The 27678-nt window shown below is 39.0% G+C and overlaps 1 protein-coding gene across 1 annotated transcript in view; it reads left to right on the top strand.

Annotated features, from left to right (window-relative positions):
• The window catches only part of hydin (HYDIN axonemal central pair apparatus protein), a 175648-nt gene that overhangs the window by 111532 nt on the left and 36438 nt on the right, over window positions 1-27678 (top strand). The window contains exons 46-65 of the mRNA XM_061722806.1: window positions 204-413; window positions 1083-1360; window positions 1454-1636; window positions 2400-2522; window positions 2644-2803; window positions 4966-5138; window positions 5319-5517; window positions 6837-6930; window positions 10367-10481; window positions 11411-11579; window positions 13363-13439; window positions 13608-13748; window positions 15566-15647; window positions 16505-16709; window positions 20129-20366; window positions 20453-20599; window positions 22655-22844; window positions 23845-23935; window positions 25279-25518; window positions 26261-26403. Of these exons, the coding sequence (XP_061578790.1) occupies window positions 204-413; window positions 1083-1360; window positions 1454-1636; window positions 2400-2522; window positions 2644-2803; window positions 4966-5138; window positions 5319-5517; window positions 6837-6930; window positions 10367-10481; window positions 11411-11579; window positions 13363-13439; window positions 13608-13748; window positions 15566-15647; window positions 16505-16709; window positions 20129-20366; window positions 20453-20599; window positions 22655-22844; window positions 23845-23935; window positions 25279-25518; window positions 26261-26403 (3258 nt within the window). The remainder of the gene's footprint in view (window positions 1-203; window positions 414-1082; window positions 1361-1453; window positions 1637-2399; window positions 2523-2643; window positions 2804-4965; window positions 5139-5318; window positions 5518-6836; window positions 6931-10366; window positions 10482-11410; window positions 11580-13362; window positions 13440-13607; window positions 13749-15565; window positions 15648-16504; window positions 16710-20128; window positions 20367-20452; window positions 20600-22654; window positions 22845-23844; window positions 23936-25278; window positions 25519-26260; window positions 26404-27678) is intronic.

Raw genomic sequence — 27678 nt, 5'->3', positions numbered from 1 at the left:
ACCCGCTGTGAAGTTGCATCTATGACGTCATGAGCATTCCCTCTATTCCAGATTGTATTTGAGAGAAATTGCCACAAAAAATTGCATTTGCGATGATGTCCCAACTTATTTTCTGACTTGGGTTTGTGTTCTTTATATGAACAAGAAAGTACAGCTGATTTTTATTAATAACGACTCCATGTACACACCTCCTTGCTCCCAAGAAGGACGGGAGGAGCAAGACATCGTCTCCACTGGCTGGTCAGACAGACCTGGGGACAGACCTGGGGACAGACCTGAGGACAGACCTGGGGACAGGACACCCGGCGTCTCCCCTGGACGTCATCCCTCACATCGTCCTGGATGTGACGAAGACAGACAGTCTGAGTGTCCCGGAGATGGTCACGGAAGGAACCTTACCTCCAGCGGACGATGTATGGCTCATGTTTGGCTTTTTTCTTTCTTTCATTATTTGTGAAGTACGGTAGCCTATTAGGGCCATGCAGGAGAAAAAATATTTTTATTGTGCACTTCGAGAAAAACGTCGAAATGACGAGAAAAAAGTCGAAATGTCGAGATTAATGTTGATGTTGTTTTTTGGCACATGTAAATCAAGATAGCAAGATTTAAAGGATGAAATTCTTTGTTTTGTTGTTTTGTTTTCTTAAACTTCTCATGAAGCATTGTTTTTTTTTACATGTACAAAAATAAAATAAATCAAATCAAATCCAAAAAAAAATACAATTTCAAGAATAAAGTCGAAATTTCGTTAATAAAGTCAAAATTTCGTGAATAAAGTTGAAATACATTTCGACTTTATTCTCGAAATTGTACTTCAACATTAATCTTTTTTTCTCGACATTTCGACTTTTTTCTCAATATTTCGATTTTTTCCTCGACATTTCAACTTTTTTCTCAACATTTCAACTTTTTTCTCAAAGTCCATAATAAAAAAAAAATCTTCCTCCTCTAAATAATTATTTTTAATAAGCCCTGATACTCTTCCGTAGTGAAGATTATACATGTATATTTTCCATGTTTTTTTTTTAATAAGTTGATCATCCTTTCCTTTTCCAATGTGTTCCCTTATTTTCCTCTCCTAGGTGTTGGGCCCAGCGATCCCTCCTCCCGTCACGTTCTCTGTCGTTCCTTTCCCCGAGCACAGAGACCAAGCTGACATTCAGCAGACGAGCTTCACCTTCCTGGATCCTTCTGGGCAGGGAGAGGAGGACAAACAGGAAGATTTGGAAGAGGATAAGGAGTCTACGGCTTCTAAACATCGTGGCAGGGCACATGATAAAAGAAGAAAACTTCAGAAGAACAAGAGGTCTTTGACACCTTCAGTGACTCTTTCTGACTTGGAGCTGAAACTCAAACAAAGGCAAGGAAGCTCACACACTCTAAACTCGCGTCAGTAGTTTTCTTTTCTTTTCCTTGGGTTGTTTTACCAAATGTCACATGTATTTGTGTGCAGGCTGAGCACGTTCCGCTGGGTCGTACCGGCCGGCGGTGAGCTGGTTCTGAAGATCTGGTTCTACTCAGAATCACCAGGAACGTTTGAGCAGGCCTTCAACTTTGAGCTGGTGGGGACCCGGAGACTCTACACGCTCACCTGTCGGGGACAGTGCTCCTATCCTTCAATCTCCAAACACCACAGGTCCGTTTGCACCGTTTAATAAAGCACTGTAGAAATATGAGTGCAGATAGGATTGCTAAGGGAAGTTGTACAAAAGGGGGGAAAAATACAGACTGTTCTATTTTTTTAAGTGAATCTACAGATACCAATATTTGGTCGTAAACTACCGAACAAAAAGTACGGAAGAGTATTAGGGCCAGGCAGGAGAAAAATAAAAATAATATTTTGGAGAAGGAATTTTTTTTTTTCATTATGCACTTCGAGGAAAAAAGTCGAAAGGTCGAGAAAAAAGTTGAAATGTTGAGATTAATGTTGAAGTACAATGTCGAGAAAAAAGTCGAAATGTTGAGAAAAAAGTCGAAATGTCGAGATTAATGTTGAAGTACAATTTCGAGAAAGAAGTCGAAATGTATTTCAAGTTTATTCTCGAAGTCCCGACTTTATTCACGAAATATTGACTTTATTCACGAAATTTCAACTTTATTCTTGAAATTGTATTTCAACATTAACCTCGACATTTCGACTTTTTTCTAGAAATTGTATTTCAACATTATTCTCGACATTTCGACTTTTTTCTGGAAATTTTATTTCAACATTAATCTTGACATTTCGACTTTTTCTCGACATTTCCACTTTTTTCTCGAAGTGCACAATGAAAAAAAAATCTTCCCCTCTCAAATATTTTTTCTCCTGCATGGCCCTAATACTCTTCCGTAAAAAAGGGAAAGTGCAAAAATTGATATCATTTTACCACTTTTTAACAACACCTCCTATGTTTCCTCAGGACTCTCTTCGCCCACAGCAGCAAAGTGCAGGAGCTGAAAGAAGACGGGCTTCAGAAGTGTTTTGTGATCGACCCCGGATACTTTGAGTTTGGACAGTTACTTTGCAGCAAGACCAGAGACAGGTGCCGCCGTTCTGACAACCTGCCATTGTGTAATGGTGGACGGAATTGGTTTTTGATAGGTTTTCTCCTTTAATTTACATTTTATTTGTCCCTTTTTATTGTATTCCATGTTTGTGGTTAGGTACAAGGAGATTAAGTATCCAGAGAATACGGAGCGGCTGGTGATTCATAATAACTCGGGTCTGGAGGCAGAGGTACAGTTTGGTTTCCAGTACGACACCCAGGCCACTACGTATCTCCTGGACCCGCCAACCATGGTCCTCACACCCGGACAGAAACAGGTACCACCTCACAAACCTCACTTTAGTTCATGATATTAGCTGACTGCACTAATGGCACTTTTACACTAGTACCTACTCAGCCCGACTCCACTTGCCTCGTCCTCGTTTATGTTCAATACCCAGATGAGAAGTAGGAGGTTGGAGAAGCTGCTGTGACGTATTTGATTGTGTATCTAAACTAAGAAGACAACAACACTAAAGATGTAGAACCTGGAGGAGATGATAGATGTGCTGCTGGGTCTGTGGCTTGTGTTCCATACTAAGTTAAAAAATGAGAGTGAGAGAAGATTCAAGCGGCGACGCATTTTTTTTTGTTAGTTTGTCTCTGCGCTGCTGAAAAGTCAGCTGGAGCCGCGAGCAGCTATGAATGAATGAATTAAGTTTATTCAGTCATGACAACACAAAAACAACACAACACCAAAAAACATTGTGCACAGCATTAACATTTCACACAAAACCAATAATCATGAGTTGAACAATGACTGAAAAGGTATAGGCTGAAGCAAACTGCTTATAAAAGCCTATCCTATATTACCAACTTTCTTTTTTTGGCTACCGACCTCCAGAAAAGCAAAGAAACAACAGAAAAGCAAAGAAACATTAACAGATAGTCAATTGCACTTATAAGCTTCAAAAATAGCTTTACAAACCATTTTCTTAAAAACCAAAAGAGAATGACATATTTTTAAATTTATGTTGGCATCATTCCAGAATTTAACTCCAGTAACGGAGACACGTCTCCTTTTCATACTTTTTTAATCTTTTTATACAGTAAAATTGCCCACACCTCTAAAGGGGCTGACACACCAAGCCGAAAATCGGCCGTCGGGCCGTCGGTGAGCGTCGGTGCTCGTCTGTCGGGCTAGTTTCCCCGGTGTGTCCCGCACGTCGCCACAGGTCGGGCGCCCGTCGGGAGCTTTTCAGCCGATTTGACATGTTGAATCGGCGTCGGCCGTCGGTCAAACAGCTCACTCTGTGATTGGCTGTTCCCAGAATTTCCCAGAATGCTTTTCGTCGTCATTTGCGTAAATAAATATTTTGCATAAATATTTTACTTTCATAATATTCACTCAGTGAATCTACATAATCACCCGCTTGTCTTTTTCAAACCGCGCCAGAATAAAGGCTGATTTATGGTTCTGCGTTACACCAACGCAGAACCTACGGCATAGGTTACGCGGCGCCGTACGCCGTACCCTACGCCGTAGACTCTGCGTCGATTTAACGTGGAACCATAAATCAGCTCCGGAGCCGGCAGGCAGAAAATCCCGAAATTTTCGGAGCAAATTACTTAACAGGCGTAGCTACAACTGTTAGATTTCATCTATTAAACCAACATTTATCTTCCTAAATGATTTATTTCAGCCAGCAGTAATTCTACAAAGAGTTTTGTTTGTCTGTTTTGATCAGATCTGTTCTGGTCAGAGTTTTGTTTGTCTGCACTTGCGTTTTCTCAATAAAGCTTTGAAAAAAAAAAAGCGCTGTCCCCCTCCCTGAGCCCCTGAATACAGACTACCGCTGCCTGCTGGTATGGAGGGGAATTACCTCTCACGCATGCACAGAACGTACGTGCTAGTTCGCCGTCGGGTGTCGTATTTGCGGTGTGTCTAGTGAGCCCGACAGAGCCCGACACAGCCGACGCGAGCCGACACAGCAGTCGGCAGAGAGCGGGGGAAGTCGGGTTGGTGTGTCAAGGCCTTAAGATTATACGGAGTCTCCTGCCTGCTATGAAGTGACAGAGCTCCTGGTAGATCTGGTCGTTCCTTATCTCCGTCTAGATCCCTTTTTAATTCTCTCCTCAGCACCAGGTTTATGAACATCTGACCCTCAGAGTTGTATCACCAAACAGACTTTTGCTGCCATTGCTGGTTGAATAAAATGAACAAGAATCCGTCAGAGTCTCTTTCTCTGATTTCCTCCTCCTGACTCAGACGTCTGACTCCAACCCCCCGACCAATCGGTGGCCTGTAGTGTGATGATGTCAGATACAGCCGACTCAGCAGCTTAGAACCTCGGCCGAATAGTTACAGAAAAGTATCTACTCAGCACGTTAGACCCCTGGTGGAAAAGAACCAAACTGAGGCGAGGTGAGTCGGGCTGAGTAGGTATTAGTGGAAAAGCTCCATAATGTTCCTATCATGAATATTGTCCTGTCCTGCTAGGAGTTGACAGTGTGGGCCTACCCCACAAAAGCAGGACAAATGAAGGACAGCATCGTCTGTCACATCAAGGACAATCCTGAGCCGGTAATCATCCGTCTGTCCTGCTGGGGCGTCCAGCCGGAGCTGCAGCTGGACAGCAGGCATTTGCAATTCGGCAGGGTTCTAATAGACAGGTACCGTCATAAATATTCAAATACATCTAAAAATATTCATTCACATTGATTTGATGAGTTACTTTGATAAAGCACCCTGGTACCTCCTAATCGTTTCAGAAATCAGAAAATATATTTCTTGTGTAAATTGAATCATCTTTTTTCTGCTCACCCTTCACCTTCATTGATCCCTCTCCTCAGGAGGAACAGCTGTAGCATGACGATGCATAATAAGACGACTCTGCCGGTGTCCTGGGGCCTGCGTGGTGTGGAGGAGTTGGGGGATCAGTTTGAGCTCCCCCAAGATCATGGCATCATCCCTCCTAACACCTCCTTCGTTTTAAGCATGCACATCAACGCCAAGAAGCCACTCCACATAAAGAAGGTCTTACGTCTGGAGGTAAAGTAAAAAACACTAGAGGTTACATGGGGAATTTAATTCCTCTTTAATTCAGAATTTAAATTAAATCTAATTTAAAATTAGTGAAAATTACCACGTAAACACCTAATTCCCAATGAAAATGGCCATTCCGAATTAAACTTAATTCCGCAGTAAGTGGCTGGTTTATTCTGATTTTAAATCCGAATAGAATAATTCCAGATCATCATGTATACTCTCGGTGCGTCCGAAATGCCACACTAAACAGTACAGTATATACTAAAAAGTATACTTAAATTCGGCACACTTTTGAGTAAATATCAGTAGTATGCATTAATTGGGACGTACTACTCAGAGACACACGGACCTTCGGATACGGATATTATAATATTAATATTATATAATATTAACAATAATTAATTAATATTAATTATTAATAATATTAATATTATATAATAATATGATTATACTTAATATTATACTTATGACATATACGTATCACTTAGCAACCAAACACCACTGCATTGCATTGTGGGAAGTTTCTGCTTAGCTAGTGTCCATCAATCCACACTAATACATTTCCCCAGAATGAGTATGGATAGTACATACTATTGAGTACGTACTAATGTTTTGGACGCACTAAAAAATCTTGCATACTCATTTTGCTACTCATTAGGGTGGAAGTTTGGAATTTCGGACGCAGCCACTCATTCCTCTTTAAATTAATCCCGGTCTTTCTTTCTGCTCGTTCCCTCGCCCGTCTGTCTCCATGACGCTTATATTCCGCGCTGGGCTTGTTTTCCAAACAAAGTTTCAAGATGCAGCAGCAGTAAACGCTGGTCAAGAGCAGAGACCATTTATTTAATAAATAGAAATAATTAAAAGAACAGATGGAAACAGGAAACATAAAATTGTGAGCTTTTCAAAGTTGTAGCGGCTAAGTTAGTTTTTCTTCCGGTAGTTTAACTTCCGGTCCCCCCCCTATCCAATCAGAACCTTCCTAACCCCCAGACCTGGAGAGGAATTGGAGAAAGACCATCAAACATGTTTTCCATGTAAACCTCAATTCAGAATTACTATTTCCATCTAAACTCGAAGGGAAATAGTTTAATTCTGAATTATTTAATTCGGAATAATTAATTCCTCATCATTAACTATTAACATGAAAAACTCTTTAAAACCTGGGACTGACTCAGCATTCGGTCTGTCACCTCTTGCCCTGTGATAGTCGGTGGGCAGATGGATGGATGATCTGGTTTAAACCAGATCTAAGCTTCATAAGCTTCATAAGCATTTTGGAAGGCTATACATTTATACTCATACTAGGTGTTGTGTTTCAGGTATCTGATGTGGAACAGATTCTTGGAATTGTGCAAACCGAGAACATACAGGTCACTGCTGAAGCCTACAGTATAAATTTGAAGATCGCACCAGGTATTGTTACAAAAAGTTGAACTTAAAGGCAGGCTGAGTAGGGTATTCTCAGAAAAACGTCTGGATTCATACCCAAGTATTCCTTAAAACTGTATTTTAACCCACTGGAACCGTGGCGATGTTTTCCTGGTTTATAGTGATGCAGTAGACACCCCTCTGTTCTGTTACACAAAAACATTCAGGCTTTGTCAGTAAAACGTTGACTTTCAGATGTCGAAGTTGGACAATTAATTTGTGTTTTATAGAATAAAAGCAATGAAACAATCTGTTGATGATGTTTAACATCTCTGATTTAGATATTTTTGCTGCAAGTGGACACAGTCATTTTATTCCCTTCATTGCCCAACCCCTTCACCCTTACTGATCAGTGGAAAAGCTGCCAGGCTCAAGTGCCATGTTTGGCAAACTACCAGAAAAGTAGCTTAGGCCACATTTACACTTAGCCGGGTATTTACAAAAACTGATATTTCCCCCTCTACGTTTTGAAAAATACCATCATTTCCAGGAACCTGCATAAATAGCTGTTAAGGTGCTATGAGCAGCCAAACCAGGGGGCAGTGTAACGAGAAGATAAAGTCATGCTAGCCAATCAGAATCCTGGAAAAAAACATCAACAAATGACACGAGTAACTTCCAGTTACTTCCAAGATAAACGAGAGTCTTTCGTTTGGAGTGACAGAGAAGTGGAGTTACTTTTAAGTGTGACTTTAGAATATATAACAGGTAAAATACAAGAAAATATTGACGGTGGACAAACAAATTGTAAACACAGGTCGCACTCATGACGCTGGTGACGTTTCTGTCGAATAATGTGACGATCTGAAGCCTAAATGTCCATTTCCCTCTGTTTGGAAGTAAACGTGAAGACGGAGGTTTTGCAAATCTCCACTTTGGCCGGAGTTTTCCGAAATTATGGTTTTTGGTGACTTTGAGCTTCGTTTTCGTGTAAACGAACGGCCAAAACACATGAAAACACCACACCAATCTCTTGTAGCGCTGCATGCCTTTTAATTTTCACAACTAACCTTTTACACTTGCTGCTTTTGCACTTCTAACCCCAACCTTTAGGTGACACCATCAAATATTTTCATAACATATTCAAAATTGATATCAAACATTATGATTGAACTGATAAAATGTTTGCGAGAATGATATAGATTTCAGTTACAATATTTTAAAAAATTTTAACTGTTTTTTTTTATAAACGGTCAGGGTTCAGGTGAGTAGGATGTGAGTAGAAAACAGGAGAAAGAGACGGCAAGAGTTCCAAAAAAATGTGACTTATTCCAACAAAAAGCGCTGCTAAGCAGGATTCAAAATAAGACCTAAAAAACAAAAACCATGACCGGAAACATAGCAATAAAAGCAAAAAAAAAGGGAAAGACAAGACAAGATCCGAGGGCTCTGAGTAAATAAGTTTTAAAGGTGACCTATTATGGCATTTAATGTATATTTTAAACAGGCCTTGAATGTCTTAAAAACAAGCTTTTGATTGTTTTTTCTTCATAAATTAGAAATTCAGCCTCTGAGCCATGTCTTTATCTTTACCGTTTCTAACCTCATTATCTATGCAGGATTCTGAGTGGGCGGGGCTATGATAATGTGGCTCTGTGCTGATTGGCTGCCTGACGCAAATGACGCGATACACCGCGGAGTTAAGGCTGATTTATGGTTCAGCGTTGGTGTAACGCGGAACGTGGAAGGATGCTTTATTTTCTATTGGACTGTCCTAACTGGCTGCAGCGACGCAGTGACGCGCAGTGCTACGATAGTCGGACGCTCGCATGCAGTTACACGGTTTTATAGTTGTGGGCGTGGTTTGCATTTTGGTTACGTAACGACGGGAGCAGAATCTTATTGGCTCGTAGATCCACATCACACTGGACGGCTCATCCGGGCGGCTGTACAGACACTGCAGAATCTGGTTGCTTTCCTCCTTCTCTGAGTTGGCAGGCTGAGGGGAGACCACTTTATATATGTTAAAGAGAGAAAAAACCTGTTGTTCATAATAGGTCCCCTTTAAATGAGAAGGCATGAGGCAACCATTTATCACATAAAGTCTCTTCACATAAGCATTAATTGCTTCTGTCAACCCCCCCCCCATGTTGTTGTGTACAGAAGCGTAATGCTGCCACCCCAGAAAAATAAAAAAACATAATTATCATGTTATAAGTTGAAAGGTTTATTGTTAGAACAATAAACATTTCAGATTATTACAATATACAAACTTATCACGTTATAATGTGTTAATTTATTGTTAGAACAATATACTATTTATCACGTTATAACGTCAAAAGTTTATTGTTCCAACAATACATTTTTCACGTTATAACGTGGTACTGATATTTTTTTATTTTTCTAGGGGTGGCAGCACTACGCTTCCATAGTTGTGACATCACAAACAAAAGAAAAATACTTTATATAGAATGTAAATAGAAGAACACTGCAAGAATCAAATAGACACAAGACAAAATCGAAAGCCTCACACTTTTACCATTACTATTATTGTTAAAGGTATTGTGACATCATTTTTAACATGCTTTTAACACTATTAAAAGTCTTGGCCAACATCCCTCAAATGTGTCTAAAAGAGTGTAACAAGAAAAAATTCACTCTAGTAATCTTTTCCTGGCTTTTTATTACAGTGTTTTTTTGCGCCGTGAAAAATGCTTCCTTTCCCCCCTTTCCTGTCAATCATTGCTCCGCTCCTCCTCCCAACCTCCTCCTCCTCCAGCCATACGCTCACAGCGGCGTCGGAGCGACAGGCGAAGCATGCACGGAAAAGCAGGAGGGCGAACCACAGCAAACAATCATAAAAATAAAGGCATGCAAGCAGCACTGTCCCCTTATCTTAAGTCCAGTCAGTGGCCGCGGGTCTTCTTAGCAGTTGTCCTCCGGTGATTAGAACAAAAGAGGCTCTAAACAGCCTCATTTATGGTTCCGCGTTAAATCGACGCAGAGCCTACGCCGTAGGGTTCAGCGTATGGTGCGCGTCGCCGCGTAACCCTACCCCGTAGGTTCTGTGTCGGTGTAACGCGGAACCATAAATCAGCCTTTATGGTGCGCTGGAGAGGAGAGGAGACAGGGAGCTGGGTGGACGGGGCGGTGATTTAGCGGATCGTTACGTAACGATCCGCCAGCAAACCACATGCGCCGTTTTTGCATAGTTAGGCGGAAAATCCCAGAAAGCACACAATACACTGAATGTTAAAAGTTCGTTGTTTTTTGGGTGTAATTGATGTCAAGACACCCAACAAAACACAAAAAATCAAGAAAAATGTGTTTTTCATGTCACAATCCCTTTAAGATTTTGTTTTTCTTTTTATGTGTTTTTAATAAAATGTGTTGCAGGCCTGGAATCCTGAATCTATCATGTATATTGAGTGAAAAATGTATGGTCATTTAAGATTTGAGTTTTTTATGTGCGTTGTACTAGACGCTCTTGTTTCTGTGACAGATGGATGTCTGGACTTCGGAACCATGAGAGTCTTTGGAGAAGCTCGCCAGTCGCTCAAACTAAAAAACACAGGAAAATATGAAGTATCCTTCAAGTGAGTTTAAACTGCTTGTTTCTTGCTAATTAGGGCCCGAGCACTGACAGTGCGAAGGCCCTATTGTATCTGTAGGAATTTTTATTTTCCTTCTTCTGACGAAAGGAGGGCCTTTTTTCCCCCTAAACGTGCCCCAAAAGTCACCAAACTTTGCACCAAGCCAGGCCTGGCAAAAAATGTGATATTTAATGGTTTGCATTAATGGGCGTGGCCTAATGGCTCAACAGCGCCCCCTAGAAAACTTTGTGCCTCAAGCCCCACAATACGGTTTGACGTACATGAGCGAAAATCAGTACACACTTGTATCATGTCGCAACTTAAAGAAAAGTCTCTTGGCGACATGGCCGAAACCAAACAGGAAGTCGGCCATTTTGAATTAATCGTGTCATTTTGGCGCAATTTATGCCATTCCTTTGGCAGTTAATACGGCCCGAACCGTAACGTGCGCCCAGGTGTGTTATACATCAAAATGTGCGTCTCCATCCTGTGACGACGCGCATTACTTATAGATGCCAAAAAGCGCGCCCCCCCTTCATCTGATTGGTCTATATTTGATAGTTCCTACTTTCTGCCATAACTTTTGAATGGTTTCACATAAAGACTCGTGGGTGGTGTCATCGGACTCAGTTTTGAGTCCTTGAACAAAATTGCTGCAAATTAGCCCCACCCATTCTTCTGATTGGTCGATATCTGATAGTTCCTACTTTCTGCCATAACTTTTGAATGGTTTGATATAGAGGGTCGTGGGTGGTGTCATCTGCTAAATGTCCGGAACTGAAGAATCTACATCAAGTCATACAAGCTTCCACTGCAGCCTGAACGTGCACAAGGGTGGAGGGCCGTTCATCGCTGCTTGCAGCTTTCATTAGTATTTGCTGTTCCACATGGAGTAAATTGTCATTGAGTTGTTCCTCTGTTCTTCTCACAAGGTTTACGTTTGAGCAGACTGACCCGGCACTACCAAACCTAAAGTCCATTTTCACCGCGTCTCCGCAGAGCGGTCGTCTCATGCCCGGTGACAAGTCTACGCAAGTGGACTTCGTCTGCAGAGCTGATCAGGAAATCCTCATTAGAGAGCAGCCAGTCTTAGTTTGCCAGGTGAACCCGCCACACACTGGTTTACACGATATTCTGTTCTGATGCCAGTTGAAAAAATAGAATTAGGGCCAAACTAAGACAAAGAAAAATTGTAAAATTACGAGAATAAAGTCATAATAATATGAGAATAAAGTTGTAAAATTACGAGAATAAAGTCAATGTTGCGAGAATAAAGTCGTAATATTACGAGAATAAAGTGGTAATTTATGAGAACTAACAGGAAAAGCACATACGTCTTTTGTGGAAGAGGAGCTGTCTGGTATAGTATAGTATAGTATAGTATAGTACAGTATAGTATAGTATAGTATAGTATAGTATAGTATAGTACAGTATAGTACAGTACAGTATAGTACAGTATAGTATAGTATAGTACAGTATAGTACAGTATAGTACAGTACAGTATAGTACAGTATAGTATAGTATAGTACAGTATAGTACAGTATAGTACAGTATAGTATAGTACAGTATAGTATAGTATAGTACAGTACAGTATAGTACAGTATAGTACAGTATAGTACAGTATAGTATAGTACAGTATAGTATAGTATAGTACAGTACAGTATAGTACAGTATAGTACAGTATAGTATAGTACAGTACAGTATAGTACAGTATAGTACAGTATAGTATAGTACAGTATAGTACAGTATAGTATAGTACAGTATAGTACAGTATACTACAGTATAGTACAGTATACTACAGTATAGTACAGTACAGTATAGTACAGTATAGTACAGTATAGTATAGTATAGTACAGTATAGTACAGTATACTACAGTATAGTACAGTATAGTACAGTACAGTATAGTACAGTATAGTACAGTATAGTATAGTACAGTATAGTACAGTATACTACAGTATAGTACAGTACAGTATAGTACAGTATAGTACAGTATAGTATAGTATAGTACAGTATAGTACAGTATAGTACAGTATAGTACAGTATAGTATAGTACAGTATAGTACAGTATAGTATAGTATAGTACAGTATAGTACAGTATAGTATAGTATAGTATACTATAGTATAGTACAGTATAGTACAGTATAGTATAGTACAGTACAGTATAGTACAGTATAGTACAGTATAGTACAGTATAGTACAGTATAGTATAGTACATTGTAGTATAGTGTAGTATAGTACAGTATAGTGTACTATGGTATAGTATAGTATACAGGGTAGTATACTACAGTACAGTATACTATACTATACTATAGTACACTATACTATACTGTACTATACTATACCATACTATACTGTACTATACTGTACTATACTGTAGTATACTGTACTATACTGTACTATACTATACTGTACTATACTATACCATACTATACTGTACTATACTGTACTATACTGTAGTATACTGTACTATACTATACTATACTATAGTATACTATACTATACTATACTGTACTATACTGTACTATACTATACTATACTGTACTATACTATACTGTACTATACTATACCATACTATACTGTACTATACTGTACTGTACTATACTATACTGTACTATACTATACTGTACTATACTATACCATACTATACTGTACTATACTGTACTGTACTATACTATACTGTACTATACTATATTTATTCTCATAATATTACAACTTTATTCTAGTAATTTTACAACTTTATTCTCATATTATTATGACTTTATCCTCGTAATTTCCAATTTTTTTGTCTTAGTTTGGCCCTAATACTAAAAAAAGAGCGATCTGTATAGATAAATATTGTATGATTGATTTGCCTTTTGATTTAACTGAAGAAATCTTGTTTAGGTGTTTGATCCCAACATTGGGAAAGGAGACAAAATCATCTTGGACATTAAGATTTCAGTTCATTCTGTTTTTTCAAGGTGACAATTATTTTCAATGTTTTGGGGGTTTTTGTGGTGCAGAAACATGATTATATTGTTAGAGTTGATATATATTATGTTTTAAAGAATGCATCAGAATTTACACATAAATTCCATTACTTCCATCACTTTTAATAAACTTTTTATTTATGTTTGGTTCCTCTTCAGCTACCAGATTACACCTCCGTGTGACGTCAGCTTTGGCCCGCTTGTTTACGGCTGCAAGAAACACCAGAGCTTCACCGTCCAAAACAACGGAGTGTTCAAGATGGATTTCAACATTTCTCATGCTGTCGAACCAGAACTAGGGTAGGAGAGCATATCAGTCCAAAAATGGACATATGTTTATGGACATTTTTTACAATATACATCAAAGTTTTTAAACAAGTAGCAGTTACGAAGCAAGTAATTAGATATAGCCACTAAATACTAGGGGTGTAACAATACAGGACTGTCTCAGAAAATTAGAATATTGTGATAAAGTTATTTATTTTCTGTAATGCAATTAAAAAAACAAAAATGTCATACATTCTGGATTCATTACAAATCAACTGAAATATTGCAAGCCTTATATTATTTTAATATTGCTGATCATGGCTTACAGTTTAAGATTAAGATTCCCAGAATATTCAAATTTTTTGAGATAGGATATTTGAGTTTTCTTAAGCTGTAAGCCATGATCAGAAATATTAAAATAATAAAAGGCTTGCAATATTTCAGTCGATTTGTAATGAATCCAGAATGTATGACATTTTTGTTTTTGTAATTGCATTACAGAAAATCACAATATTCTAATTTTCTGAGTCAGTCCTGTATATCGTGCCACGAAATCTTGCGATGCAAAAACGTCACGATACGTGTCGTGGAGGTGACAAACTGTAGCTGATATTGGGTTATTAATATGAATATATTGTGTTTCCTAGTAACATCCTATTGGTGCAGCGGGATCACGTGACGACCTCGACCCGCGGACCAAAATCTGACTACACTCAGAAGAAACTAGTACCGTTTTGAGTCCCGATCACGGGACTCTTGGGGGGTTTTGAGCTCCGAACTTTACTTAGAAGTAAAACTTATAAACTCGTTCAAGCAGAATTCAAAAAGACTCACAGCAAAACTTATACGCATGAATCAATCTTTTTTATGATGTAAAGATTGTGTCGTCCCCAAAGGTGTGAGGATGAAACGATTTTTCATAGTTTATTTATTTACTTTTATTTATTTATTTAATTTTAGTTGTTAAAATTCTGGAAAAGAAAAAAGTCAAATCATACATGAGAGAAACTATTCAGGTTGTGGCAAAATATTTGTACTTGTATGAAACTGAAGATGCATAATGCAAACCTGACATTTACTTTTAGTTCAGTTTGTTTAAAATGGTTGGCCTGGCTTTCTCTTTAAAACTTAAACAGTTATAAAGCATTACAAACTGTAAATCAGGCAAACGCACAGTATTGTTTTGTATTATGTCTTTCAAAGAGATTTTTTCCAGTCATATGTTCCTCATTCAAGGTTGTTAAAAAAATACTGCTGTAATATCGTATCGTTATCGTGGGATTAGTGTATCGTTAAACTCCTACTAAATACATACACTTTTTCAGAACTGATACTTAATATAACTGATGAAGGTATTTGTATCATGGCAGTTTAGTTTCTAAAAGGCTAAGATTTCATGTTGATGGTGTTATTCTTATTATTAGATTTTTATCTGGAGGCATCAACACTATTGACAGTATTACCCTGGCTCCAGTTACCCCGCTTACCCTGGACGTTGATAGTTAAAATTAAAAATTAAAAATACATTTGCACACACAAAAAGAAAGATTTAACGATAAAAATATGCAAGAGTGATTTAAGTTTTGCTCGTAAGAAACACATTTTAATTTAAGCTGAAGTCCTAAAAATATTCAACAGGCTCTGAACATGATATTATTTTTGATAAAAAAACAGTTACAATGTTTACTGTGAGGCTGGAACATTAGTAATTCGTTATCCAAGCAAATTGTCCACCAACTACGAGCTTGGACTGATGACAAATGTATCACTTGAAAACTTGTTTAATGATTTATAAATTATAAACTAATTTGAGGTGTTGTTATTATCTATTTTTGTTATCTTTATCTCAGGAGTTTGGGTTATCGTCCTGCAAGGCCCATTGGTGAATGTCTCAAAGTATTACAAAAATCCTCCCAAGACACAACACTGCAGGTGAGAAACGGCCAGAAGTGCATACGAGGACAGCAGCCAATGAATTTCTGCATTTTCTCTTGTATTTGAACTGATATCTCTGTATACAAAGGAAGGGGCTAGCCCAGGGGTCGGCAACCCGCGGCTCTAGAGCCGAATGCGGCTCTTCAGCGCCGCCCTGGTGGCTCCTGGAGCTTTTTCAAAAAAAAATTTTTTTCTTCTTTTTTTCTCTTTTTTCTTCTTTTTTTCTCCTTTTTTTTCCTTTTTTTCTCTTTTTTTCTTCCTTTTTTCCTTTCCTTTTTAATCTTGACATTTGGACTTTTTTACTTGACATTTGGACTTTTTTCTCGACATTTGGACTTTTTTCTCAACATTTTGACTTTTTTCTCGAAATTTTGATTATTTCCTCGAAATTTAAACTTTTTTCTCAACATTTCGTCTTTTTTCTTGAAATTTTTACTTTTGTCTCGACATTTCGACTTTTTTCTCAACATTTTGACTTTTTTCTCGACATTTCGCCTTTCGCCATTTACCTTCATTCTAAGGCTTATACAAGACTTTTCATTTTTTGCGGCTCCAGTTATATTAGTATTTTGTGTTTTTGGTCCTATACGGCTCCTAAACATTTTGTGTTGCCGACCCCTGGGCTAGCCATTGTATCAGTGGTCACATATAAAAAATGACATGCTGGTTGGCTTCACCTGCTACTTGTTACACCGTTACACTGTACCTGCTGATATTCATAAAGCAGGTACACTGGGATTCCTTATTTGCATTACAAGAAAATAAAAAAAGTAGAAAAGTGGATGCAATCACCTCATTCAGAACTTTGTGCAAGCATATCAAAGTTGACCTTTTTCCTCATGTGTCACTTTCAGAATCAGCTCAGCGTTGGGGTGTTCACGGTGTCTCCGTGCACGGGAAGCCTGCCGTCCGGGGCTCAACAGCTCGTCACCGTGGACTGTGCTGCTGATCAGCTGGGCACGAGGAATACGGGCTTGCTCATTGACATAAGCGGCCGCGACCCTTCAGACCAGCCTGGTGGTGTAAGATACACGCTCCGGGCTGAAGTCTGCAAACCAGGTGAGAGCTGCACGAGTTTCAAACCACTCCATGTGGGGATTGGAATCCACATAGCCCAATTACATAGATTTGATATGAACTATGTCTTACTCTGGGAATAATATTGTGTCTCAAAAAGATTGAGACAGAGTAAAACAAACTGCGTGATTCCATACATCCATCTTCTATAGAGGGTTTGCATCGACGTCAATTCCCCACTGGACCAGCCCCCTTACTCTCACTGAGTGGCAAAAACAGCTGCAACTAGTGGAGAAGACGGAATAACAGCTGATTATCAGCTTAAATTAAAGGAAGCTGGACTTGACAGTGACCCGTACAGTTACCCCAAGCACCAGTGGTCCATGGACATTAATATTTGGTACAGTTACCAAGAACCAGTGGTCCATGGACATTAATATTTGGTACAGTTACCCCAATAACCAGTGGTCCATGGACATTAATATTTGGTACAGTTACCAAGAACCAGTGGTTCATGGACATTAATATTTGGTACAGTTACCAAGAACCAGTGGTCCATGGACATTAATATTTTGTACATTTACCAAGAACCAGTGGTCCATGGACATTAATATTTGGTACAGTTACCCCAAGAACCAGTGGTCCATGGACATTAATATTTGGTACAGTTACCAAGAACCAGTGGTCCATGGACATTAATATTTGGTACAGTTACCCCAAGAACCAGTGGTCCATGGACATTAATATTTGGTACAGTTACCAAGAACCAGTGGTCCATGGACATTAATATTTGGTACAGTTACCAAGAACCAGTGGTCCATGGACATTAATATTTGGTACAGTTACCAAGAACCAGTGGTCCATGGACATTAATATTTGGTACAGTTACCAAGAACCAGTGGTCCATGGACATTAATATTTGGTACAGTTACCCCAATAACCAGTGGTCCATGGACATTAATATTTGGTACAGTTACCAAGAACCAGTGGTTCATGGACATTAATATTTGGTACAGTTACCAAGAACCAGTGGTCCATGGACATTAATATTTTGTACAGTTACCAAGAACCAGTGGTCCATGGACATTAATATTTGGTACAGTTACCCCAAGAACCAGTGGTCCATGGACATTAATATTTGGTACAGTTACCAAGAACCAGTGGTCCATGGACATTAATATTTGGTACAGTTACCCCAAGAACCAGTGGTCCATGGACATTAATATTTGGTACAGTTACCAAGAACCAGTGGTCCATGGACATTAATATTTGGTACAGTTACCAAGAACCAGTGGTCCATGGACATTAATATTTGGTACAGTTACCAAGAACCAGTGGTCCATGGACATTAATATTTGGTACAGTTACCAAGAACCAGTGGTCCATGGACATTAATATTTGGTACAGTTACCCCAATAACCAGTGGTCCATGGACATTAATATTTGGTACAGTTACCAAGAACCAGTGGTTCATGGACATTAATATTTGGTACAGTTACCAAGAACCAGTGGTCCATGGACATTAATATTTTGTACAGTTACCAAGAACCAGTGGTCCATGGACATTAATATTTGGTACAGTTACCCCAAGAACCAGTGGTCCATGGACATTAATATTTGGTACAGTTACCAAGAACCAGTGGTCCATGGACATTAATATTTGGTACAGTTACCCCAAGAACCAGTGGTCCATGGACATTAATATTTGGTACAGTTACCAAGAACCAGTGGTCCATGGACATTAATATTTGGTACAGTTACCAAGAACCAGTGGTCCATGGACATTAATATTTGGTACAGTTACCAAGAACCAGTGGTCCATGGACATTAATATTTGGTACAGTTACCAAGAACCAGTGGTCCATGGACATTAATATTTGGTACAGTTACCCCAAGAACCAGTGGTCCATGGACATTAATATTTGGTACAGTTACCTCAAGAACCAGTGGTCCATGGACATTAATATTTGGTACAGTTACCAAGAACCAGTGGTCCATGGACATTAATATTTGGTACAGTTACCAAGAACCAGTGGTCCATGGACATTAATATTTGGTACAGTTACCAAGAACCAGTGGTCCATGGACATTAATATTTGGTACAGTTACCAAGAACCAGTGGTCCATGGACATTAATATTTGGTACAGTTACCAAGAACCAGTGGTCCATGGACATTAATATTTGGTACAGTTACCAAGAACCAGTGGTCCATGGACATTAATATTTGGTACAGTTACCAAGAACCAGTGGTCCATGGACATTAATATTTGGCCACGAATCCAGTTTCCTGATATTTATATGAACTTAATTTCTACTCCGGGGAAATACACGAAGCAAAGCTTGAAGGCTTACAAAAGTCTTGAGGCTTGGTCCGACTTCAAGGCAGGATTTGTTGTAGAAATTAAAGTGATGAGGACACCGAACTTTATGATTTGACCGTTTAACGTTAGCTACCCAAAAATCCAACATTACCTGATACAAAATGGGAACCACAAATCCACGTTTCGGTGTCTGGAATCCAGTTGTTTCTGTGAATTGCAGAGATCCATTTGTCTCTCTTAAGCTTATTTTTCAGCAGTCTGTAAAACGATAACTCAGATTTCTTGCTAAATCTATGAGTACAGTCGATCCCAAAACAGCTCTTTCCCATTTTAGATGTTTTCCAGTGGCTCAAACTGAAAGTTTACGCTGACACTCAGTCTTTCTGCCACTCAGTCTTTCTGACACTCAGTCTTTCTGACACTCAGTCTTTCTGACACTCAGTGGACGTAACCCACTGTGAACTCGCATCTGTGACGGCGTGCACATTCCCTCTATACCTGCTTTATCCTTTCTAGGGTCAAGGTGATGGAGCTTATCCCAGCCTGGACAGGTCACCAGTCCATCGCAGGGCCACATATACTGTATACAAACAACCAGACAAACTCACACTCACACTTACGGGCCATTTATACTCATCAGTTTACCTACATGCATGTTTTTGGACTGTGGGAGGAAGCCGGAGTAACCGGAGGGAACCCACGCAAGCACAGGGAGAACATGCAAACTACACACAGAAAGACCCCGCCAGGTCAGGGAGTGGAACCAGGAACCTTCTTGCTGTGAGGCAACAGTGCTAACCACCAAGCCACCGTGTCTGTGTCTGCTGGTGTGATTTAAAAAGAATAATAAAAATCTGGTGAAACATCTCAGTTAATAGCTTAAATGGGATATAAAAAGAGCATATCAGGTAGTCCTTCAGAAGTAAAGATACAGAGTGCGTCGCCACTATTTAAAATGACTTTTGGGCCAATACTTACTCAACTGCTGAGAGCCCGCTGCGTCGGTGCTTAGACGCTGAGGGCGACCTTGTGCGTCAGAAACTGACGCCGAAGGGCCCTGACCAAGCATCGGTTTTTGACGAGCTGGGAGTGAGAATGTGTTGTTCCCTCACATCTAGTTTCCTATTTTTGTTTTGCAGAAATATCATTGGACATGGCTTCTATATTTGAAGAACACCATCTGTGCCACAGCAGCAGCCAGCTCTCCTCTGAGCAGTTCTGCAATGCTGACAGCATTTACGTCCTGCCTGAGAACAAGTTTATCTTCAACAGAGTCCTGGTTGGACAAAGTGCTCAGGCCCGCTTCAAACTCACAAACAACAGCAAGATCCCTTGCACACTCCATCTAGCCATCCGATGTATCAGGACTCAGGTGAGGCTTTTCAAACTCTGCTAGGAAAACATGAGTAAATGCATCCAAGAGATGGAACATGTAAAGGTAACGGATGTGTTTTCTCACAGAGATCTGGAAATGTGGATGTGTTTCATTTGTCTGCTACAACACTGGATATACCAAACCAGTCGCATGAATTTGCTGCAGTCACCTTCACACCTAAGGCAGTTCAACAATACAGTGTTGTGTTTGAGGCCACAATAGAAGGACTTAAGAGGTAAATAAGTGCATCTCTGACTACGTTTCCATGCATCAATAACCCTTTTCTAACCGGAATATTAGCAATAACCCGGTTGTGCACGGCCATGTAAACACCAATAACTCCTTTGAACAACTGGAATTTGCTCATATTCCGGTTTTTAAAAACCCGAAAATGACCCCAGGGTCACTCCTTTTCTAACCCGAATATTGGGTCATGTAAACGCCTAACGGGATATCCCCATCAAAAGGAACAGGAATTTGTTTTCTGCGCATGTTCTTTTCACAAGGAATCTTGGTCTTTTGAGTCCAGGAAGCAACATACGGAAATCCTCCCGCCCGTCAGCGTTGGTAACTCCATCATTACCACCCGTTCCCTACGGTGGTCGAGACCACCATTGCTGAAAATTAAAGAAACGCTGCAAATAAAAACAAATGCCGCTGCAAATAAAAGAAACTCTGCAAATATAACGAAATGCCGCTGCAAATTTAAAAAAAAACGACGCAAAAAAAAAAGCCACAATGGAAGTGAATTACCGGGGACTATTTTTGCTGATGCACTGGTGGTTTTTACATGAGAGGAGAAGAAGAAGACGAAGAAAACGTAAGTGAAAAGGAAGAAGTAAGAAGAGCGAGGAATAAGAAGAACAACGAACGAAAAAATAAGTGAAAAGGTTAGTGTTCAACGTCGCTACGTGTAATTTTTAATGTGCAACACTGGTTTGCAGCGGAGTTTCTTTATATTTTCAGCGTTTCTTTATATTTGCAGCGTTTCTTTTAGTTTGCAGCGTTTCTTTTATTTGCAGCGGCGTTTGTTTCTGTTTGCAGCGTTACTTTTTTTTTCAGCAAAGGCGAGTCTCGGCCACCGTAGTTCCCACCAGTCCTGACTGCACCTTCATCCAGAGTGTCCGGGCTGCTCTGGTGGAAATGGGTAGCAGGATACGGACGGCACAGCTCCGGCTCCATTTGCCATTTCTTCACATTCTCACCTTTCATTAATGAAGAAGGAGACAAGGAATAGTGTTCAGTCCTGGTGGGTCAGTCCCAGCACCAAAGAGCAAAAGAAGGAGACTTCTACTGGGCTGTTCATTATCCGCCATGCTGCTGTGTAGCACCCTATAATGTAATAATTTCCTATAATGTAATAATTTCCTATAATGTAATAATTTCCTGAAAATGTAATGACGCCTGAAAATGTAATCAAATTTGCACTTAACTTAATCAAAAATGTAATAAACCCAATAATGTAATATCTTATTACTTATTACATTACATTACATAATACCTTATTACATTATTGGGAATTTATTACATGGAACTCAAAGTCTGCAATTTAACCCAATAGTCATTCTGGTGTTTCAGATCCAGCGTATATAACATTCTTAGATACTTAAAACACAAAATGTAGAACTCTGGACGGAAAAAAAAAAAAAAAAAAATATATATATATATATATATATATATATATATATATATATATATATATATATATATATATATATATATATATAATATTTATTAATTATATTATTTGTCAAGTATTACATTATCAGTTTTGGGAAAAAAAAAGAAGAAGACCCACCTGAAAATGTATTACATTATTGGTGAAGTTATTACATTATTGGATTTTATTACATTTTCAGGCGTTATTACATTTTCAGGAAATTATTATATTATAGGAAATTATTACATTATAGGGTGCTACATTCTGTTATTGTTGTTGTTTTGGATTTGGATACAGGAAGAAGAAGCGGAAATGAGGGGAATTGCGTCATGACGTTCTCCGTGCGTCGCTGGTTTGATCCAGATATCCCAAATGATTAATTACCATGTAAACGGGGATAACCCTGTTTGATCACGCATGGAAACACATTATTCCCAATGTTTCAGTAACCGGAATATTGACCTTAACCCCAATTTTGACTGCATGTAAATGTAGTCACTGTGTGCTTGTGATGAACATTTGTCCATTTCTTTCTGCTACCACTGTACTCTGAGCAAATGAAAGGATAGTACCAGCCCTTGTTTAGCTTTGTTGACAACTGTTCCCCATTGTGTTTTATTGTGTATGTAGAACAATATTCCAGAGCAAGGTGCTGGAATTCCAGTTGAGTGGAGAGGGAATCCTCCCAAGTGTGTGTGTGGTGCGTCCTGCTGGGAGAGACAGCAGAGGAAGCCCAGTTCTGCAGTTCAGAAGGGTTTTTGTTGGGCGGAGGAGAACTCTTCCTCTAGTGCTGCTTAATGATGGACCTGTTCCAGCTGAGGTAGGAGATTTAGTTTGAGAAGATTTGATTTGATTTGATTTGAAGATTTTATTTCGAACATGCATGATAAAAAAAGGAGTACAAAAAAGTATAAAAACAGAATTAAAAAAAAAAAATATATATATATATATGTATATATATATATATATATATATATATATATATATATATGTATGTATACAGCACTTGGGCAGACCTTACGGATCCACCAACATGCTCGAAACGGAGTAGGAATGAAGTAAACACTTCATTCTAAATCCAGTCCTACCCCTGAATCTAAATACATTCTTACGTATAACAAGACGAGTTTCAATAAGCTAACTTCTAAAACACCCATACCTACATTAATAACTTTTCAATACAGTGATATAATACTCAATTATATGTATATATAAATATAGTCAAAATCAAACAAATCAAGGCAAACAAAAGAAAATAAAACAAACGCCCAGCATTTAGTTGTTACTATGTATGTATGTAATAATAGAAGTAATTATAATGCATAGTATTACATTATCATTACTTTACTATAATACTACAATATAATAGAGAACGATAGACAGCAATGGTATAACGTTTGAATAACTATATAAGAGTAGATATGCTATATATACACTGGTTCATGTATTTACCTCCAATTATATACATACGAATTACTATAAATCTATGTATCAACATATCTACATATAACTATAAATCAGTATATATTAATAGAGATATAGATACACAAATACTGTACATATGATACAACTCAATATATATCTATTTACATACCTACATATAACATATCTATATCTTTAATATTCATCTATATATCTACATATATTAATACATGTTCATATCTACAGGTTTATTCACATCTGTATTTTGAAAAGAGTCTACAATGATTTATAAAGTATAAAACACACTTGACTAATTATCTTAAGTGTCCATGAAAACATATTTAGTAGACACAGACAAAAAGCAGTTTGGAGAAGAAAGCTTACTAGAATTGTTGCAGGTCCAGGTTGATCTGCTGGATGAACATGGAGTGTTCGCCCTCAGACGCTGCAACGCTCCTGGTGACGGCCACGTGGTCTCCACTTCCTCAGGTAACACTTCAAATTTATTTTTATAGTGTTGTGAAACTAAGCAAACAAAATGGTTGTCCTATTTACAGCACAGGATTAAATCAGGTTAAATATTTAATCTGTTGTATATTACACAAAGTCAAACACCTTCTTAATCAATCATCACTATACACCTTGTGCTGCTCCTTCATACTTCTATATATGAGCTACTTTGGTGTGGAAGTGTGGGGGAACACATTTAAAACAAACACAAATTCAATATTCAAACTTCAAAAAAGATCAATAAGAATTGTAAATTAAAGCTGCAAGCAGCGATGAACGGGCCTCCACCCTTGTGCACGTTCAGGCTGCAGTGGAAGCTTGTATGACTTGATGTAGATTCTTCAGAACTGGACGTTTACTGGATGAAACCAGCAACGACTCTCTATATCAAACCATTCAAAAGTTATAGCAGGAAGTAGGAACTATCAGATATCGACCAATCAGATGAAGGGGCGGGGCTAATTCAGGCCAATGAAGGAACATAATTGAATTGAACATAATTGGTGAAAATTGGCTGGTTTCATCCGCTAAATGTCCAGGTCTGAAGAATCTACATCAAGTCATACAAGCTTCCACTGCAGCCTGAACGTGCACAAGGGTGGAGGGCCGTTCATCACTGATTGCAGCTTTCCTTTTTTGGATTTAACCTGTTAGACCAGTTAATCAGTTTAGAAAAAAAAGAAAAGATAAACATTTTTTGGGAAGATAAATGTTTGGGAAAAATTAAACATTACAATACAGACAATCTTTCAACTGAATTAACATTCAGTATTGTCAGTGATCGTGTTGCTTGAGGTAAGATTTCCATTATATAATGATCTTAATCCGGGGTCGGCAACCCGTGGCTTCAGAGCCACGGGCCGCATGCGGCTCTTTAGCGCTGCCCTAGTGGCTCCTGGAGCTTTTTAAAAAATGTTTGACCTTTTTTTCTCTTTTCTTTTTTTTCTTCTTTTTCCTTTTTTTTCTTTTTTTCTTTTTTTTCTTCCTTTTTCCTTTCTTTTTTAATCTCGACATTTCGACTTTTTTCTCAAGATTGTACTTCAACATTAATCTCGACATTCTGACTTTTTTCTCGACTTTTTTCTCGAAGTGCATAAGTGCATCTTCCCTCAGTTTTAACTAATATAGAAACATGCAGCATGTGTTGTCTTCATTCTAAGGCTTATACAAGACTTTTCATTTTTTGCGGCTCCAGACATATTAGTTTTTTGTGTTTTTGGTCCAATATGGCTCTAAAACATCTTGTGTTGCCGACCCCTGATCTAAATGTAGGCATTTCACTTGTCTGTCACTGGTGAAAATGATTTTTCCTTCTTGTGCAGAGCGTGCGTTGGTGCACAGAGCCAAGCTCAGGCTGAACAGGAACGAATCTGTGGAGTTTGAGATCAGTTTCAGCTCCGACAAACCTTTGACTGTGGAGGCAAACGTGGCAGTGCAGGTGATGGAAACCCAGTACGGCAACACCACGATCCCAGTCACGGCAGAAGCTTACCAGCAACTGGTCTCCCTGGATCACATCAGCAGCTCAGCGCAGGATCATGATCACTATTATAAAAGTGAAGGTATGAAAAGATGGGAAAAGCACGAGAGAGAGCAGAGAGTAATGCCGTTTAGAAATGAGGGGGAATTCAAGGACAGTGTAAACAAGGTATTTTACTGCATTTAGCACTTGTGATGTGATGACAAAATCTGTTTGCTTAACAATGTAACCATTATTCTTTATCTACAAAGTACGACTGAGTATAGGGCCAAACTAAGACAAAAAAAAAGGGAAATTACGAGAATAAAGTCGTAATATTACGAGAATAAAGTCATAATATTACGAGAATAAAGTCGTAATATTACGAGAATAAAGTCATAATTATATGAGAATAAAGTCGTAATTTATGAGAATAAAGTCGTAATTTATGAGAATAAAGTCGTAATATTACGAGAATAAAGTCGTAATTTATGAGAACTCTAACAGGAAGAGCACATACAGTACGTCTTTTGTGGAAGAGGAGCTGTCTGGTGTAGTATAGTATAGTATAGTATACTAGCGGTGGTTCCATCTGCTTCCATTCAAAGAGGTTTTGTTGTTTCTCAGGAAACAATGAGGATGATCAGAAATATTTTCCTCTTCCACAAAAGACGCAATTTCTTCCAAGTCTGTGTGGTTCCTTCTTCCAAATAGACGGAATCGTTTTAAAGTCCTTATACTGATAATAATTCAATGCTGATGTGCCAAAAGATTGTCTTAGTTTGGCCCTAATACTCCGTCGTAACAAAGAGAATTTACCTACAAAGGCATTTTCTTTGTTAAAGGTAATTATGAGGTGCTGCATTTTGGAGACTGCCATGTTGACTGTCTGTACGAAGAGCGTTTCACCATGACCAACCACAGCAGCACCCAGGCAGTGAGGTTCCAGTGGCCTCCCAGTGGACACCATGTTGTATTTTCACCACAGGTAAAACACTAAGGGAAGAAATGGATGGTGCAGGAACTGTTGAATGATGGGGCCATGCAGGTAGTAGCTTTAAAACACATCGTTGAAAGCTGTGATTAACACATTCCATTCTAATAGCTTTTACTGTATGGTCCGACCCAAAACCTGAGGTGAACCCGAGTAGCCGACCACAAACAGGCAGGAGACCAAACTGTTAAGTGTTGTCACTAGATGGCCCTTACTCTATATGTTACGGTACCCTGTTGTATAAGGTTTACGGTACGCTCAGGGTGGGACGTCATTACGTTCTCTCGGAGAGTGCCAGTTTATCCCTGATGGAAAAGCTTTACGTGGCATGACTGAATAAATATGCCAGCAGGCTAAAAGCTGATAAAACGAGTCACTCTGCTTATTCTCCGAAACGCATAGCTGTGCATCAAAGCTCATATGCTTGACACAAACTATTTAAATAAAGAGCCAGAAGGCTGTTTATTAAAGTAAAGGGGAAAAAGAAAACTAACTCAGGGGGAGATCCGGAGGGGAAGGCAGAGGAAATGGGGAAGCGATGGTTGGGGGTCCAGGAGACAAGGGTCAGTCGTGAGTTGACAGCGGGGGGTCACAGAGATCCATGAGATGGCTGCGAGGGGAGCAGAGGCATCGAGGAGGTTTCCAGGGAGGCAACGTAGACACAGGGACAAAAAACAAAGAGGGATTAAAGCAAGCAAAAAGGTTCAAACTTGAGGGCTGAAAAAGTTGGAGAAAATTCCCGAAATGCAAGATTAGTTACCTCATGGGTTCTGTACAATCAAGCACTGAGTGACGGTCCAGGTCTCCTTTTATGCCTGGGCTGGCGTTTAGTGGCAGCTGGGGTTGATTGAAGATCAGCAGCACCTGCTGGCTCTCCCAGCCAGACTTGATATTGCTGATCATGGCTTACAGCTTAAGAAAACTCAAATATCCTATCTCAAAAAATTAGAATATTCTGGGAATCTTAATCTTAAACTGTAAGCCATAATCAGCAATATTAAAATAATAAAAGGCTTGCAATATTTCAGTTAATTTGTAATAAATCCAGAATGTATGACATTTTTGTTTTTTTAATTGCATTACAGAAAATAAAGAACTTTATCACAATCAAGGACGGATTATCATGACCACGGGCCCTGGACACAAACTCGCTATGGGCCCCTACCTACAATAATATCCTACGTGCACGGTGCATGCCCTCCCCAATCACTCAGTTTGGTCACACAATGGCGCAGAGAATCCACAATCACACCGTGTGATTGTGGATGG

The sequence above is a fragment of the Cololabis saira genome, chromosome 5 (assembly GCF_033807715.1).
Source record: "Cololabis saira isolate AMF1-May2022 chromosome 5, fColSai1.1, whole genome shotgun sequence".
In the NCBI taxonomy this organism is placed as follows: Eukaryota; Metazoa; Chordata; class Actinopteri; order Beloniformes; family Belonidae; genus Cololabis; species Cololabis saira.
This window is presented reverse-complemented; position numbering and strand designations above follow the sequence as displayed.